The sequence below is a fragment of the Podarcis tiliguerta genome (genome assembly GCF_965153285.1).
Source record: "Podarcis tiliguerta genome assembly, chromosome: 4".
NCBI classification, from domain to species: domain Eukaryota; kingdom Metazoa; phylum Chordata; class Lepidosauria; order Squamata; family Lacertidae; genus Podarcis; species Podarcis tiliguerta.
The window spans coordinates 37,788,353-37,804,981 of NC_139537.1; the positions used below are offsets into that span (position 1 = coordinate 37,788,353).

Here is a 16,629-nt window from a genome sequence, read left to right on the forward strand (position 1 = left end):
TTTGTTTCGGTTCATATTGGATTACAGTGGTACCTCTGGATGCGAACGGGATCCGTTCCGGAGCCCTGTTCACATCCTGAAGCGAACGCAACCCATGTGTGCGGGTTGCAATTCGCTGCTTCCATGCATGCGTGTGACGTCATTTTGAGTGCATGCGCAAGCGGTGAAACCCAGAAGTAATGCGCTCTGTTACTTCCGGGTCGCCGCGGAGCGCAACCCGAAAAGGCTTAACCTGAAGCGACTTCAACCCGAGGTATGACTGTATCTTGGTGACCTATAAGCATGTTTAGCTGATAACCATTCCTGGGAACTCCATGGCAGTGTTTGTGTCTATGGCTTTCCATGAATGGGGAAGTGTGCTGATGCACCAGGAGGAAACAGTGGCTGCTTCTTTCCTCTCCCATGGTTTCACTCACTGTTGTGTCCAAATTTGAGCTTGTGGTTTGCCTGACTCCAAATGATCCATTAGCAGTAACTTAGATTTATTATTGGCTTACTGCTCGAAGTGTGTTTGGGAGAGCCCAGGATCCTAGGTATGCAGAACACTAAACCAAACCATAGCTTAGCTCTCAGTAGCATAGAGGAGTTTGGGAGGAACTTAAGTGGCTGCAGTTTCATCACTGTGCAGCAGCACACTTGCTCATTCACAGTAAGCCACAGTTTGGCTTAGTGTTATATGTGAATGAGACCAGTGTAGGAAGAAAATATAGCCATTACACTAAGGAGCTATAATGGCTGGTTGGTTGAGGGGGTGGAGAAACCGGGTGTTGTAAAAAGAATTGAGGGAAACTCTGTCCTAGAGTCTTATAAGGATAACCAGTTCATCCCATAAACCATACTTTATCATTTTTTTTACCTCCTTAAACTGAAAAGCCTTTGCTTTTAAGTACAAAATTTTGTAAATGGCAAGTGTAAAATCCTTGGTGTTGTATTGCTGTGTTTTTGCCACAGCTATTCCTTCAGGTTACTTTAAATTACAAGGTTGCATGAATGTAAATACGCTGCTGTTGGAAGAAAATGTTATATGAGATTTTAACTGGACATGCTTGGTCTGAAAAACCTGACTAGCTTGGTAGTGACTATTGTGTGCTAGTCTTGCAAAATGGGAAGGACTGATTTTTTAAAAAAATGCTGCCAGGGTGGGGGAGAATTTTAAGTGTCAGGGTTGAACAACAGCATCAGCTGTTCATGCTTTCCTTTATGAATTGATACAAGAGTCCTAAATTTTACGTGTCTGGTTCAAATTATTGTAGAGTCAATTCCCATTTTGTTCTCTCTAAAATGGGGAACAGTGGCTTAATCTCTGTGAACAGACCAGGGTATTAAGATGGATCTGATCTTGTCTTACCGTCCTGGCTTGTTAACAGATGAGTAAGTCAGCCATGGAAATAAGCCAACAAAAGGAAGGTGCTAGCCTGCTACAAATTTAGCACTCTTCATTTCCATGTTGTCCATAGAAGAAAAACCCCATACAGTACTTGGCAGTTCACATGGGAACTTAGACTTCTAACCTCTTGGCAGACTTGTTTTTTGGTCTTTGTTGTTGTTGTTTTTTAAGCCTTCTATTAAGCAGACTAGATTCCACTAGCCTATTGCATCTTCCTACTAGTCACAAAGGGTACATTCTTCTTTTTCTGATAGCACAGAGTTCCCTGGTTGGGACATAAGAAAGAACTCTGGGCTTTTCCATGCACAAAGTGATTTAATATAATGCTACCCTCTAGTTTTGTACCAGCAAGGAATGATTGCCCAAAGCTAAATGGAAGAGGGAGTGTTCTTTGCTTAGCCCTGACACTTATTCCCAGATTCATAAGCCATGGTTTTGAAAGGTTGTCTGAACCTGGTCTGCAGATGGGGCCAGATCTCATTTGCTCCTTCCATGTTAATTGTGGGGGACACCTAGCCAGCACATTTTGTACTAGAATTCAAAATGTAATGCTTGAATCTGCTCTGAATGTAGTCTGTATTCTTAAGTATTTATTTTAAAAGCGTCATTTTAATATGACATGTATGAAGTACTTATCAATTACAGTATATTGCATATAATAAAACCTTTATAAAATTGGTCTGGAGCAGAATAGTAAATATGTATAATTTTCTTGACCTGACAATGTCCAGTGACTTTTCTTGCATACTTAGGCCAACATTTATTTTCCTGTTTTAAGGCCTGTTTAACTTTTAACTTTCAGCTACACATTTCAAATACATTACTGCCTTTCTTTTCATATAATTACAACAAAACGTGTTTTCTTTATATAGTTTTCTAATATGTAAATTGGCAACATGGTTTAATTTAATCTTCCCCACACATACTTTTCATTCTTGTCTCACACTAGTGATAGATTTGCACTTTATGTAACAAACTGTATATATGGTAATAGTCTTTTTACTTTTCTATTCTGAGTAAAAACAAATTAGCTTTTTAAATAAATTAAATTAGCATTTGTGAAATGTGGTAATTTGACAACTATGGAGAGCTAAAGCTGCTGGCAGCAAAAAAAGTTCTTCTGCAGACAATAGCTCTTTCGTTTCTGAATAATTATGACTCCAGTGTTAAACCACATTCAGAGTAGACCCAATTGTAATCAATTGACTTAAGCTCCTTAATAGTAAGCCTTTAGTTTTGTGTTTTTAGTAGTCAGTGTCATGTTACTGTGTTCTGGCATAGTTGTGGGGGGGAATATATTTATGAGATGACCACAAGAATCTCATGCCCACAAACGGACCGATCCCTTTTATGGTCTAATTGTTGCAATGCTTACATAAACAGATGTTATGCTCAGGGTCAAAGAACCACATACCTATTTCTATGTGTCCAATACAACTTTCAGCTTGTGTTGTATGCTCTATGGCAAAACATTTGTGAACAGAGAGAACTTTTGAAAATAACCTTTTAAAAAATAAAATGGCTTAGTGGATGGTATTGTGATTCAACCAGAAAAAAATCTGTTGAGGGTGATGAAGCCTTTGGACATGCCTAAAATAGATCTTTTGGTTCTAGCCTGTGGCATGATAGCAGCTTATACATGCCCTCTACACCAGGAAACTGGAACTGGCCACAAGGAAGGGACAAACAATTTCCCCCCCTGTATAATGTATGAAATAGCCTTTCCCCCCCATTTTTATTTTTTACCTTTTTGACCCTAGTCTTCGGATGAAATTAATAAACCTGTATTGCTAACACTTGTTTAACAGACACAGAAAAGCTGTGCTGTGAGAATAATTCCCTTTTTGGAATAACAAATGTTCAAAGTTGGTTGAAGCATGCTATGCATTTGCACCAATTTTTGTTTTTTTTAATCATATATATTGAAGAAACTTATTACGTTTTGAAAGTATAAACCAAGACCTTGGTTACAGATGCACATCTCCCCAAATATCATAGAACTGTTATGTTTATACAAATGACATGGAAGAAAACGTGTAACATACAAAAATAGCTATATCCTTTACTGCATTCTTAAAGATTTTACACATAGAATGTTTTTGTAACAACCTTTCCCCCTTTTAACCTGTTTCAGTGCAGCTCTTTTAGCTGAACAATCTATTTCCCTGTTCTTCAACTAGTATTTTGTGAAATACCACAGTCACAAATAATTTCAAACTCTTTGTTCTTAGAAAAGCCAGACAACAGAGGAATGTGAACTCGCTGCAGCTTTGCTGAGCACGTTCTGGATGACATTGTCCTAGCATTTATAACACTGGGCTTGCAGTTTTCCTTCATCTAAACTGCTGAATAAAATTGCTAGGAGCATACAGTCACTTCCCAAGGAAGTGAATCGAATGTGGAGGCGAGTGCTGTGTAGCACGTGGTTGCACCTGTTGTCACAAGCACCTGTTTGACTAGTTCCTGTGACTGGTAACAGAACTCCATCCTGCTACACCCAGCACTACCTTGTTCCCTTTTTTGAGAAACTCTTCATTATTATATCAAAGTCCACCACTAGATCTTAAAAAGCAATGGCAGGGGATGAGGGTCAGAAAGTCTGCCTGTTCCCTTGTAAGTCACCCCTTTTGTTCCTTAGATCCCCTGCCAAATTTGCAGCATTCAGGGCATGTGAGAAAGAGAATGTTGAATCAAACAGTGGCTTTGCCTGATAGTGCAACCCCCCGCCCCCAGCAGCGTCACCTAAGTTCATTACATACTGGATTAGGGCTATTGCAAAGAACATTTAACTGCCTGTATCCCCCCCCCAACCCCCCCCCCAAAAACCCTATTAACAGCAGGGGCAGCACCAGCAGCATATTGCTCTGCACGGATGCTTCTTTCGATACCTTGCCGCCAGCCTGAATTTTTCTGTTGTCGTCTGAACATAGTCCTGAGTTTTGACAACTTCCATTTCGATGCTGTCGATCATTTCACCTTGTTCTTCCACCAAAAGTGAGATTTGGACAAAGAGGCCCTTCAAGTCTCTCACCTGGTTCTCCAGATTGACCAGTTCTTTGTGTCTCTGTTCAATCTCAGATAGCTGAGCTTTTGTGATATTGACCTCAGTGAGCAAGTTTTCGTTGAAGATTTCCCATTTTCCTTGCTGAACCATGTCGTTCACTTCTTCCTCGGAGACTTCTTTTCCAGCCACTTCAAGCTGGCGCACAATAAAAGCTTTGCATTTTTCTTGCTTGGCTGTTATGGCGGCGTTGTACAGAAACATGATATTTTGGAAGCGACGGAACAGGACCGCCCGCTGAGCACTCAGAACCCTTATAATGGCAGATGATGAACCATGTTCTTTCTCTGCTTTCTTCACTGTTTTTGACAAGTCGTCCAAGCACTTGCTAATGTGTTCTGCTTGAACCTTTATCCCTTTTGTGATGCTGCACTCCTTTTTAAGTACGCTGAATCTCCTCATGGAAGCCACTAGGCTTTTTTGCTGCTGGCTGAACTTTTGGACGTCTGCTGCCAAATTGTTAATATCATTGTGAAGTTGCTGGATTTCATTCAGGTACCTTTCAGTTATGGGCTCCTTTTCAAAAATGACAGCTGTTTGTTCAAGTTCTTTTTCCTCTGCCACAACACTAGGAGAACGACTGTTTTCTTCTATTAATTGCAGTTCCTTTGCTCGCAATTTAAGCTCTTGAAGGCGGTCTTTCATCTTCTGTAGAGTTTTCTGCGGTTCTGTTCTTTTTAAAACCAGACAGTTGTGTAAACCTAAGGATTAAAAACCACTTTAGTAAGCTGTTGTTTACCCACAGACCTATTACAAGGATGGCAGAAAACCTTTAACGGAGAGGGAGGGGGAGTCAGAAAAATGCAGCAGCATAAGCTACCATAAATAGGTTGCACATAAAGCAAATTTTATTTTTCCCTTAGACATGCTCTAAGGGTCCACCTCAAGATTCTTTGAAATGTGCAGGAAATACACATAATTGTTGACTGCCTAATACTGGTCCAATATTGTACTACTTCTTTTTATTATTCTTTTTTGGTGTGATGGGCAGAAAGAAAACTCAAGTGATCTGCAAGGTGGCAATATCTTGAAAATTACATATGTAAACATTTTTTAAAAATCCTAATCATGAATTGGAGACTTGCATGATCTTTCACTTCTTACCTTCTCTCTCCAGAGCTAACCATGGTGCAGTCTATAAACTTTGCAGAGCTAACTGCTTGGTGTGGTGAAACATTGTACAAAAGTAAACAATAACCATGTCTGGTTAGAATGTACTCTTCTGTATTTATTAAAGGAATGAAATAGGTAAGATAATTTGTGCAAGAAATCTGCGTGGAAATCTGCTAATCATGACTACAAAGTCAGAAACATTACTTCTGCACTTTGGAAAGAACTAAATCTGTGACATTAAAAACGAAAACAAAAAGCTAGTTTCTTTTTTGGCATGGAAGCAGTCCAGTTATTTTGTACTTCCCAAGAAGAGATACAGCTGTTGCTTCTAAAACTTGAAATGCTTGGTAAACTTAAACAGTCATTACTTTAGTTTGGAGATGGTGGATTATTTATATCAAGGATGGGGAGCCCTTTTCAACCTGGGAGCCACATTTTCCAGGGAATGCATGAGAGGCTTGGGTGGGATGACAGGCAAAAGTAAGTGAAATGATGGCTTGAGACTCTTACCTTTTTGTACATTAGGCTTTGTTGCTTCCATGCAACAAACACACACAGGAGCCTACATACTTCACTTTATCCAGGCAAACGAACACAATTCATGGAAGCATTCTAGTCAGGCAAAAGCAACTGAGGGCATGGAGCAGGGCTGGTAAGAAGGGGAGTGGTCTGCAAAGGTCCCAAGGGCCAGATAGCGCATGCTGGGGCCCATATTTGTCCCCTGGGCCTGAGATTCCCCACCTCTGCCTTACATAATTTAAATATCTATGTCCTCTTTCCACCCAATGGTGCCCAAGGTTGCAAACAATAAATAAGATAAAACAACCATATGAAGTATAAAACAGCAGATAAAACAGGCAGATAAAAATACAGGTCTTTTAAAAAATAATAAAAACCCAGCCCATTATATTGGAAATTTGGATATTGTAGGGATTTTTTTCATTACACATCTGTAAACAGTGTCTTGAAAGATATACATGCATGCACACACCACTCCCAATTTGAATAACTTTTTTTTAAAGAAAAGAGTGTCTCAGCCTGTTCAAAGGATCAGGCATTGCCAAAGACATTACCAGAATGTGAGTAGGATTATATATAAAAACTTGTTATTCGCAAATGCTTTATTCTGTACTACTGGACTGAGGGAAGTAATATCAATGTCTCTTTGCTCTTCAGTTTCTACTCTCTGAAGATTCAATAGCTTGTTGATTGCTGACTAAGGATCCAATCCCTTGGGGGATATCTTCTATTCATGTTTTTTGACATTTGCAAATGAACTGTTCCCAGTAGAGTGTGCCCTAACATGCAGTCCCATGGCCCTTTGATAAAACTGTATATCTCACAGGATTATGCTCCAAATTCCAGCTCTTGTGATGCTTGTTTTTCATTGAAGGGTTTTATTTGTGGAGAGGTGGGTGAGAAAGAAGGAGAAGGTTTATGGCCTTGGAGGGAAAGAAGCAAAAGTCTTGGTAGGCTTTCAGTTTGACTGACCTTTTGGTGCATTGCCTTCATGTTAAGGCTATGCTTGCTGGTTTGGTTCACTCTAATTTTTCTCTTGTTTACCGCATTTCTGTATGCTGCTGTATAATCTATGGTGTCCCTTTATTGTAACTATATCCTGTACCCATATGCTGTGGACTTAACTGTGAAAACTGGATAAGGATTGGGTGGCAAGAGCTGTTACTCTTGTTGGGTGGCTTTGAGCTGTACTCAGTGGAATTTTTCATACATTGGTTCACTCGACATTGCTGTCTGAATACAAACTTCATTTTTCTATGAAGCAGGAGGTTTGATACTCAAAAACCACTTACTATGTTGCTTGGCCAGATCACATAGAACATCTAAAGTAAATGCATTTGCAGTTCTGGTGTCAGGACTTTGCACTCAGTTTGGCTAACACACACTGTGTAATGAGTCTAATGTTTCAGGACCAATGGTAGAATGCTTCCATGCTGAAACAGTTTCCAGTTGTCTCAGTTGGCAATTGTAAACAGTGGAACTTCCCTAAAGTGCTTGGCTCAGGAATAGTTCCCAGATCAATTAATGATTTGGTTAGAATGCAATACATATTTTAATTTAATAAACTGGGTTTGGCAGCAGTTCTTATCTGACGCCATACAGACTGCCTTTAAGGAAGGTGGTGAGTAAGTATCAGCAATATGGTACCTTGTTGTAAGCATATTAATGAAACCATTTGAGCATCTGAAAATTATATAGCTGGGGTTTATGGCCTGAGATGTGTATTTGCTTGTCATATGATTCTGTGGGAAACACCTAATTCATTGATACAACTGCTGAGTATGTCCTATTAGTCCCCTTTCAAATGTGTTTTTCTCCCTCCTTAATACTGAGGTATAATTTTCTGTGCCTCCTTGTATCATTCTCCTAAAGTGCAATCTCCAATCCCATTTCCTTAGAATACCATGAGTGTTCTGGAACTTAATAGGCAAGCATATTTCAGTACCAGTTGTTGGAAACTTGCAGTCTACAAGAAAAATAAGCTGTGTTCTGATAATACATTGCAAAACGCTGTGACTTCTAGAGCAGAAAATTTTATGATGACTTTCTTCAGTAATGTTACAAAACTGCTTGGTACAATTTAGCATATTCTTTTTTCTTTTTAAATCAGTTTGGTGCATGTAAAAATGAACTGATGTACTAAATTGAGACTTCAGGGTACCAACCTGAAAATATCTCTTAGCACAGTCTAACACATCCCTGGCCAACATTAATTTAGTATGTCTAACCACTTAGTAATTAAGTGGCAGAACGATAGTCTCTATTTTGTCACCTACGGAAAACACTAACTTGGATTGCATTAAACTGAATTAATGTAAAACTGTAATTCTTGAAGCCTTGTTATTACAGTTAAAAATAAGACCTTTAAAAGTTGGCTCTTGCTCATATGCTTTTTAAGAGGCTCAGTACTCCATTGCTACATCTCTCTAGCTGTGAAACACAAGTGTATACAACAAAGAATAGAAAATGGCTGTAATAGACTTTGCACTAGCCTCTTTTGCTTCCAGGAACAATGCAAAACTCTGCTTTTAACTCAATATGATTGCCCTGGTTTTAACTTAAAAAGCCTTGTGCAGTTTGGGATCAGAGTATCTGCCTCTATATGAATTTGCCTGAGTGTTAAGATCTTCCTCAAGACACTATTCTGTTGGTGCTCCCATTTCCAAAGGTGAAGTGACTAGCAGCTGGGATAGATTTCTTTAAATTTTTGATTGGTGTTATCTAATTCTGGGTGCACTCTTTCTGATGGCCATCCTTTCCTTTAGGCATCCGGACAAACTATTGTTTTTAATTTTTTTTTAATGACAATTTTTATTTTTATTTTCTCTGTTACTTGCTGTTTTGGCATTTTATCATTCTGCTGCGGTTGCTTTCTAAAAAGTATGCAACATTTTGAGATGTTAGGCTAATATTCTTCAAATTCATCCCACTGGTGCAAGGACTTCTGCTGGCTCAGTAGAACTTCCTCATCATCTCCTCTCCTCTCAGGCCCCCCCATCTGCTCCCGACGATTGGGGGAACCCCTAGAACAGATTTGCTGGCGCACAGGGTGAGGAAAGGAAATGGAAGTTCTATTGCACCAGCAAAAGTCCTTGTGTAGCAACTTCATTGGCCACAACTTTATATTTGCTGCTTGCTTTATCGTTCCATTGTAGGCTGCTGGGATATAACAAACCTTAATTTAAATATAAAATGTTTGAAATTGTAAATATATCCTCTCCTACCACTCTATTGCAGTACTGCGTGCGCACGCACACACACACACACACACAAACACAGTGTGTATATATATATATATTTAAAATGCCTTGTGAAGATTCTACCTTGCTTTTACTATGGCAGAAGTTTACATTCCCCCTGCCTCAATCTTCTAAAGTCTCAAATAAGGAATAGAATATCTTCATTTTTCAAGAATAGCATTGCCCTTCTATTAAAGATTGTTGGTGTTGGACCAGGGTCAACACATGTATCGTTTTTACAACAGCTTTATTATATAACGAAGTATTGGGTGAGAGTTGATTATTCCAGAGGTGAGAACCAAATGATACAGGGTGGAGATCACTAAATGAATACTCCCAGAGAAAGGCAGTGTGATTCAGAAATGAGGAGGAGGAGAAGCACTTCGTAATAAGAAACAGCTCATAATGAAACCAGAGCTTCAGTTGCCAATCGGCAGCAACAAACTTGAAAAAACCAGCACCATAAATGTATGCCTTACTTGGAAAGAGCCATAAATAAATTGAGCTAATGTTCTTGGTGACTGGAGAAATCAATTGTATTTGTAACTGCAACTGTACTGTTTGTTGAATAATGTTATGAACAGTTTCATATGGGCTGTGCCAATACTCTTGGAGGTAGGAATTGTTCTCTGCAAGAGTTTTGGTTGTCATTGCAAGACAGATTTTGTGTTGCGAGTTTTGCAGGGCAGGCATGATTTGTTCCCTTGTTGACGCTTTCCCTGGTAAACAGGGAGTCTTGAACTGTTTCAGCTGCTTAACAAAATGTCTACTTCTGTATTGGTGAAATACTCTAAGGACTTGGATACCCTGCAGTTGAGCTAGTCATTGAAATCTTTACAGTGGTTATTGCACATTTAATCAGGCTAAGAGATACAAAATCTGTTGATAACTTAATTTAATGTTTCCTTTGAGTGTTTGCAGTGTTAACATTGCAGCATTTGTCTAGAACAGTCCTTCCCGAACTGTAGTTTGAGGAACCCTGACGTTCTCTAGGAGAATAACAAGAATGGCAGAAAAATATTTCCGAAAGGCGGGTCCCCAATGTATGAAATGCTGCAGGTGTTTTAGAGCTGCAATCTTCAACCTTTTTAGACTTGGGATCCATTGTTTAGCCCCAACAAGGCTTTCCAGAGCTTAATCTTTTAATGTATATTTCTATGGTGGTAATGTTACAGTTGAGACCCACTTTAGGTCATGCTGTGACTCACCATCTGAAGACCAGCATACTGGAATATGAAGTGACTTTGGGCAACCTGGCAGTGAAGGCTCTTGCCAGCATGCCCTGATTATTATAGAATACTCTCTGTTTTGAGGGGAGTTGTTGACGGACAAGTTGGTGTACAAGGCAGTTTCTGAATGCAGAAAATATGAAAAGCCGCTATCTAAATTCAGAGTACAGAAACAGAATATTTTTAAATCACTTGTAAAGCCAGACTTTATAGGAAATTTCTAATGTATCAATGAAAGTGCCATCTGAGGCATTACATTGTGCTCACCCTGCAGCTTGCAGCAGGCAAGTTTAGCTGAACTTTTTAAAAAATCATGTTTTAACCTTTTATAATAATAACCCAGCTTTTTGAGGATTAAGGAAATCCTGGAGTAAAGTTTCATTACATCTGTTATCTGTGAGCATGACCTTTGACTGCAAGCGTTTCCACATACAGTACTCATATTTTTTTTCATAATTGTAAGATGATGTCATTTCTGTCAAATGTACACATACACTCCCTTTCCCATGATTCCTAAAATAAAAGTGCTGAAGCTCTCCAACTGTAATAAAGTCCCCCGAGGCTCTTACAACCTTTTTCTGTTTCCTTGATTCCACACCACATTCAAGTAGGTATATTAAGCATACAAGTAAATAAAACAAGAATCCTTCACGCAGTGTTTAGCTTTGTATTCTTAACTTTACAACCACCCACCTCCCAGAATATTGCTTCAAGTATATATTTTGCTGTGAACCTTCCTCAGTTTTAAAATGAGGAATTTGTGCAAAGAATGGTTTTATTGACTTGGAAAATTAAAAATGAACTCTCATCTTTTAAGCTGCTGCTGGCATGCTTCCAAATGAAACGAGTTTGGGTGCATAAAACACGTCTAGCAGATTAGTATTCATGTACCTAAGTAATAAAGCTCTCCAAACATATCTATTGGAAATGTTTTCAAACTTTGCAGAGGGCAGACGTCTCCTGTATTCTTAACACATCTTAACATTGGGGGCTTTTAAATTACTCAGTGTTCTACTTTGTATTATTTGATGTAAAATAAAACCCAACTACTTACCTTTTTTTAAAATCCTGAGTTGCCGGAAGCCTCTTTAGGATCTGGTGCTTCAAGATGCTTTTCAATATCCTTGTGAGGGTAAAGAACAGAGCAGGAGTGCCATTTCCATTAAAACAGTTTCTGCTTACTTAATCCTCCTAGACCTTAATGATCATTGGGAAAGTGCATCTTAGAAAGCTGTGGAGTATGAGAGCCTTCACTAGTTACGTTGTACAACAGAGCAAATTGCTTACTTTACGCTTGGGGAATCTGGTTCTGCCTGTTGGAAACCCAGCCTTGCTTTCAAGGCGGGCCATTCTATTCTAATGAGGCAGCACCAGGAAGTGCCATTGCCTGCCTTCCTCCTTACTGGACTTGCTGGTTTACATTGCAAATGCCTGTTGCTTAATATGATTCTACTCCTAAAAATAAATCCCCTGAACATCGGATACTTGGCATGCAAATAAGAGGAATTTTTAGACTATGCATATCAGTGCCAGGGATCACAGATAATATAGAGGGGAGGAAATACTGGGGTCCTCAGAGGTCAACAAGCATGCATAAAGTGCTATCGTGTGAATGTACAGAGTGACTGATCCCTCCCCACTCCATGCCATCCTTTCACATGAGATGCTGTGTATGTGTGAGAGAGAGAGAGGAGAGAGAGAGAGAGAGAGCACGTACGCAAGAGCGAGATAGAGCGCTAGCCCTTAGGAATAGCTATCGTGCAGGCATGAAACACCATACAGAGCTTTTGGTTCTGGCCACTGAAGATACACAAGTTTGAACTCTACTTAAAAATAACTCTTTGAATTTGTGCATTCCTTTTGTTGGAACAATTTACAACAAAACAATAAGCTTGACATTCACCTGCTTCAAAAAAAATAGAAGTGTATACTGTATGTTTTAAGAGTAATTAATACAATGTTATGATTTTCCTTTTCTGATGATTAACCATTATGTGCAACTTATTCCTCTAAGGAGTAATTATTGTAAATGGGCAATATTGGAGACTGTCACTGCCTTCTATTGCACACATAAATTGAGATTTTCTCCTGCTATTGCTTGTTGTCTTGTACGTTTACTAATGTAAACAGTGCTGTTGCATCTTCTCACTTGGTGGCTTTCTTTTTCTTAGGTTAGCAAATAAGCAGGATAAAGAAGGCGCCTTGGCAGAAGCGGATGTAATTGAGTGTTTATCTCTCGAAAAGCTTGTCAACGAGCACAAATGTCTCTGTCAGATTGTAAGTGCATTTTAATAAGATTAATTGTAGGTTCATTTTAATAAGATTGATTAACTTCCTTAAACCTGATGTGTGAGCAGAACTTTGAAACTAGAATTGTGTAATCCCATTGTTCCCATCCACTTTACAACCAGCCATTTTCTCTTCTTCTGTGCTCCTGAGCTCTGGTTGTGATTACTGCACCAGTTTTAATAAAAGACAGGTAGACTTGCTTCAGCGACTTATTATCCAGACTGTAAGGAAATTAAGGCCAAACCCACCCTAGCCTTTGCCACCACTCAAATGCTTTAGGCTGCTGTTCCATTGTAGTGTCCATCATTGCACTGAATTTAACTGCTGCTCTTGAGCTTTATTAACTTATTTATTTAACAAATGTTGCTAATAAAAGGTGGCGACAGGGTGTGGTGGGGGAATCAGTAACCTTTAGAGTAACCGAGTGAAATAGTTTAAGCAATGGCAAATCTTCCCAACATGTCTTTCACGATAAGTTTTATTCCAGGGTTCTGGTATTTGTTGGAACATTTCTATCTGTGGATCTGTGCAATATGCTGGTATGCACTTACGCCAAACACATGGGAGCGGGGCTAGTAAGCTCAGCCCCACAACCGTCCTCACACGCCCCTTGAATGCGTGGTGGTGTCATCCTTTCTCCCATTTTATTCTTTGACATGGCAGATTCACTTAAGATGACAGCGCTTTAAATTCCATTAACGTTATGCCACATGTGTACTGCTTTAGAAGAACCCTAGTAAAAAAAAATTCCAGTGTCTAAATCCTCATTTAAATTGCTCTTGTACCAAATTGCCAAAGTGATCATTTCCCTCATATTTTGGGAATATATATGAGGGCAGCTTCTGGGAAAGCCATTTTTGGAGTGTGTAGGCAAACCTGCACCTGCATCTCTCTGGATTGCAGCCTTTACAGTTCAGTACTGAGATGAATCAAAATGTGTATGAGTTCCAACTGACAAGCACCTGTATAATTGCCAGTGAGTTAGGATCTCTTTGTCCACGTTGATAGTAATTTAACAATATAATGCTGCTGATTTTTCTCTTGCATATAGGAGCCTTGTTCAGCGATCATGGGCTATGGAAAGAAAATTGACAAATCTATAAAGAAAGGTTTACTCTGGCTGTTACATATTATAGCCAAAGATTTTGATGCCTTACATGAACGAATCCAGAAAGACACCATAGAGCAAAAAGCAGCTGAAGAACAAGAGAAAAGAGAGCGGGCAGAACGAGTGAGGAAGATACGGGAAGAAAGGTATGTTTGTTTTGCTTTTAAGAAGGGACTGTATGAAAGAACACTATTAAGTTTTTTTTTATTAAAAAAATTTAGTTATTTAAAGAATGTCATTTGTTTAGTTTGAAGTAGCATAATAACTTTCATTTATTTATTTTGAAGTAACTTAACAACTTGAAATAACATAATAATGTATATTTACTTAAAAATATTTATTTTGAAATAAATATAATAGCAACCCCAAAGGAAAATAAAAATAGTTTACCAAGATATATAAGTAGTTACATAAAACATTTTTTCTACTGCCTTTCATCATACCATATGTCAGTGTTATGTACAGCATGAAACATCATCGCATCTCAGACAAGTGTAATGTGCACAACCTTGTTTACGGATGTCTTTATGGGTGCCCTGGAGGGGAACAGTCAATGAATCTTCTATGACAATGTTAAAGTTACTATTTAATTGAACTAGAAAAGTACATGTGTTGGAGATTGCTAAATCATCGAATCATAGAGTTGGAAGGGACCAAAGGTCATCTAGTCTATCCCCCTGCAATGCAGGAATTTCAGCTAAAGCATCCATGACAGATGGCCACGCAACCTCTGCTTAAAAGCCTCCAAGGAAGGAGAGTCCACTGCCTCTTGTGGGAGTCTTGTTTCACTGCCAAACAGCTCTTACTGTCAGAAAGTTTTTCCGAATGTTTAGTTGGAATCTCCTTTCTTGTAAATTGAAGCCATTGGTTTGAGTCCTACCCCCCAGAGCTGTTAATTGTCGCTTTCCAAGTGTATTGGTAATCATGTGGTAAGGTAAAGATAAAGGGACCCCTGACCATTAGGTCCAGTCGTGACCGACTCTGGGGTTGGGGTGCTCAACTCGCTTTATTGGCCAAGGGAGCCGGTGTACAGCTTCCGGGTCATGTGGCCAGCATGACTAAGCCGCTTCTGGTGAACCAGAGCAGCGCATGGAAATGCCGTTTACTTTCCCACTGGAGCAGTACCTATTTATCTACTTGCACATTGATGTGCTTTCGAACGGCTAGGTTGGCAGGAGCAGGGCACCGAGCAACGGGAGCTCACCCTGTCTCAGGGATTTGAACCGCCAACCTTCTGATCAGCAAGTCCTAGGCTCAGTGGTTTAACCCACAGTGCCACCCGCGTCCCAGTCATGTGTTAGAAGTCGTCAACTACTTCGTCGGAACCTGGAGCATCATTAGAGTGAGGCTGTTACAGTGATGCCTGCTGTGGTGGTGCCTGCTGTTCCTTGCAAAATCCTAGGGCTAGGTTCAGGTTCTTACATGCTGTTATTATGATGTGCACAGCATTCTGGAGTAAAACAACCATGAGTAATTTTATTGACGGACCACATGAGGTTTTTGTTTACTTTTTTAAAAAAACAATCTGTGTTCATAATTCCTTAACATGCCAATCTTTTACATTGATTTGTGTTTTATTCAGCACAGGGTGTACTGTCCACACCTTAAATGACCATTCTAAAGTACAGCACTCCAGTATCATTTAATCAGTCCAGATAATAAATGTATTTAAATGTATTGTGCTTCAGTGCAGTTTCTAAACTTTCAAAAGCAGCAGAGAAACATTGTGTTTACACACTGAGCAAAAAGAGTCCATGTGCTCAAGCATCTGCCTTGCTTGCTTGCTTGCTCTAATGACCAGGCATGGTCATTACATTGAGGCTGCAACATTAACTCTACTTACCTTGGAATAAGCATCATTCAATTTAGTGGTAGTTGCTTTTGAATAGACATGATTAGGTTCGCCCTGTAAGCTTGTTTTTAGTAGAAGTTGTAGATGATGTAAGATTGCACAGTATCAAGTTATTTCCATGATTGCATGCATTTGGGAGAACTTTTTCTCATACAGTAAAGCATGTAGAGTAAAGATTAGAGGCAGGCAGCTGCAGAAAATTCTGCATGGTTCATCAAGAGGCGGTAAAAGGCAGATACTTTGCACCAATTTTTCTCACTTCAGGTCAGCATCCTAGAAATGGCTGTTCATTAGTCTCGTGTTCCTATAGTTTTCTGTTCCTATTCTATGATAAATTAGGTGAAAATAGTACCATGCTTCGGAGAAAGCTTTGTAGACAGAAGTCCAGACAGTGATCTCTTTCCAAACTGAAGCTTTATAACAGAAAAGAGTTATTGATATTTTGATCATAGTAATGACTTGTTTTCCAAATCTCTCTGCTGTCCTCTTTCACTTCTGTCCCCATGATTTCTACAGTTGCTGTCTCTAGGATTGAAAATATATTTTTTTAAAAGCAAACAGTGGATGTGCAGTATTACAAGTCTCTGTGGAATTTATGGGAGCATTGTGTTTGCTTTTCTGGTCATTTTAGTATATGGTGTGCAGAAACATATATTGGATAATGTAGGAAAGATTAAAAATCCATGTAATAAGTAATTAAGTTACAGTGAATGCAGCATGTACATTGATGATACACCAAATCTCTTACAAAAGTTTTCAAAACTATAACAAAAAATCAATACATTTCTTGTTGCTTGTACCTCTCAGAAAAGTGCTTTGAGTACAGATTTGG

General features: G+C 39.1%; 2 protein-coding genes across 9 annotated transcripts in view; one reads left to right on the plus strand and one right to left on the minus strand.

Annotated features, from left to right (window-relative positions):
- The window catches only part of ARL13B (ARF like GTPase 13B), a 38,076-nt gene that overhangs the window by 10,998 nt on the left and 10,449 nt on the right, over nt 1-16,629 (plus strand). For all 8 annotated transcript variants that reach the window (XM_083438435.1, XM_083438429.1, XM_083438434.1 and 5 more), the window contains exons 5-6: nt 12,720-12,825; nt 13,889-14,091. In XM_083438435.1, the coding sequence (XP_083294561.1) occupies nt 12,720-12,825; nt 13,889-14,091 (309 nt within the window). The remainder of the gene's footprint in view (nt 1-12,719; nt 12,826-13,888; nt 14,092-16,629) is intronic.
- STX19 (syntaxin 19) lies at nt 1,977-12,299 on the minus strand. Its single transcript, XM_083438484.1, has 2 exons — nt 11,603-12,299; nt 1,977-5,149 (listed from the first exon to the last, which is right to left on the minus strand). Exon 2 carries the CDS (start codon nt 5,091-5,093, stop codon nt 4,218-4,220), a length of 876 nt encoding a protein of 291 aa, XP_083294610.1. The 5' UTR covers nt 5,094-5,149; nt 11,603-12,299; the 3' UTR covers nt 1,977-4,217.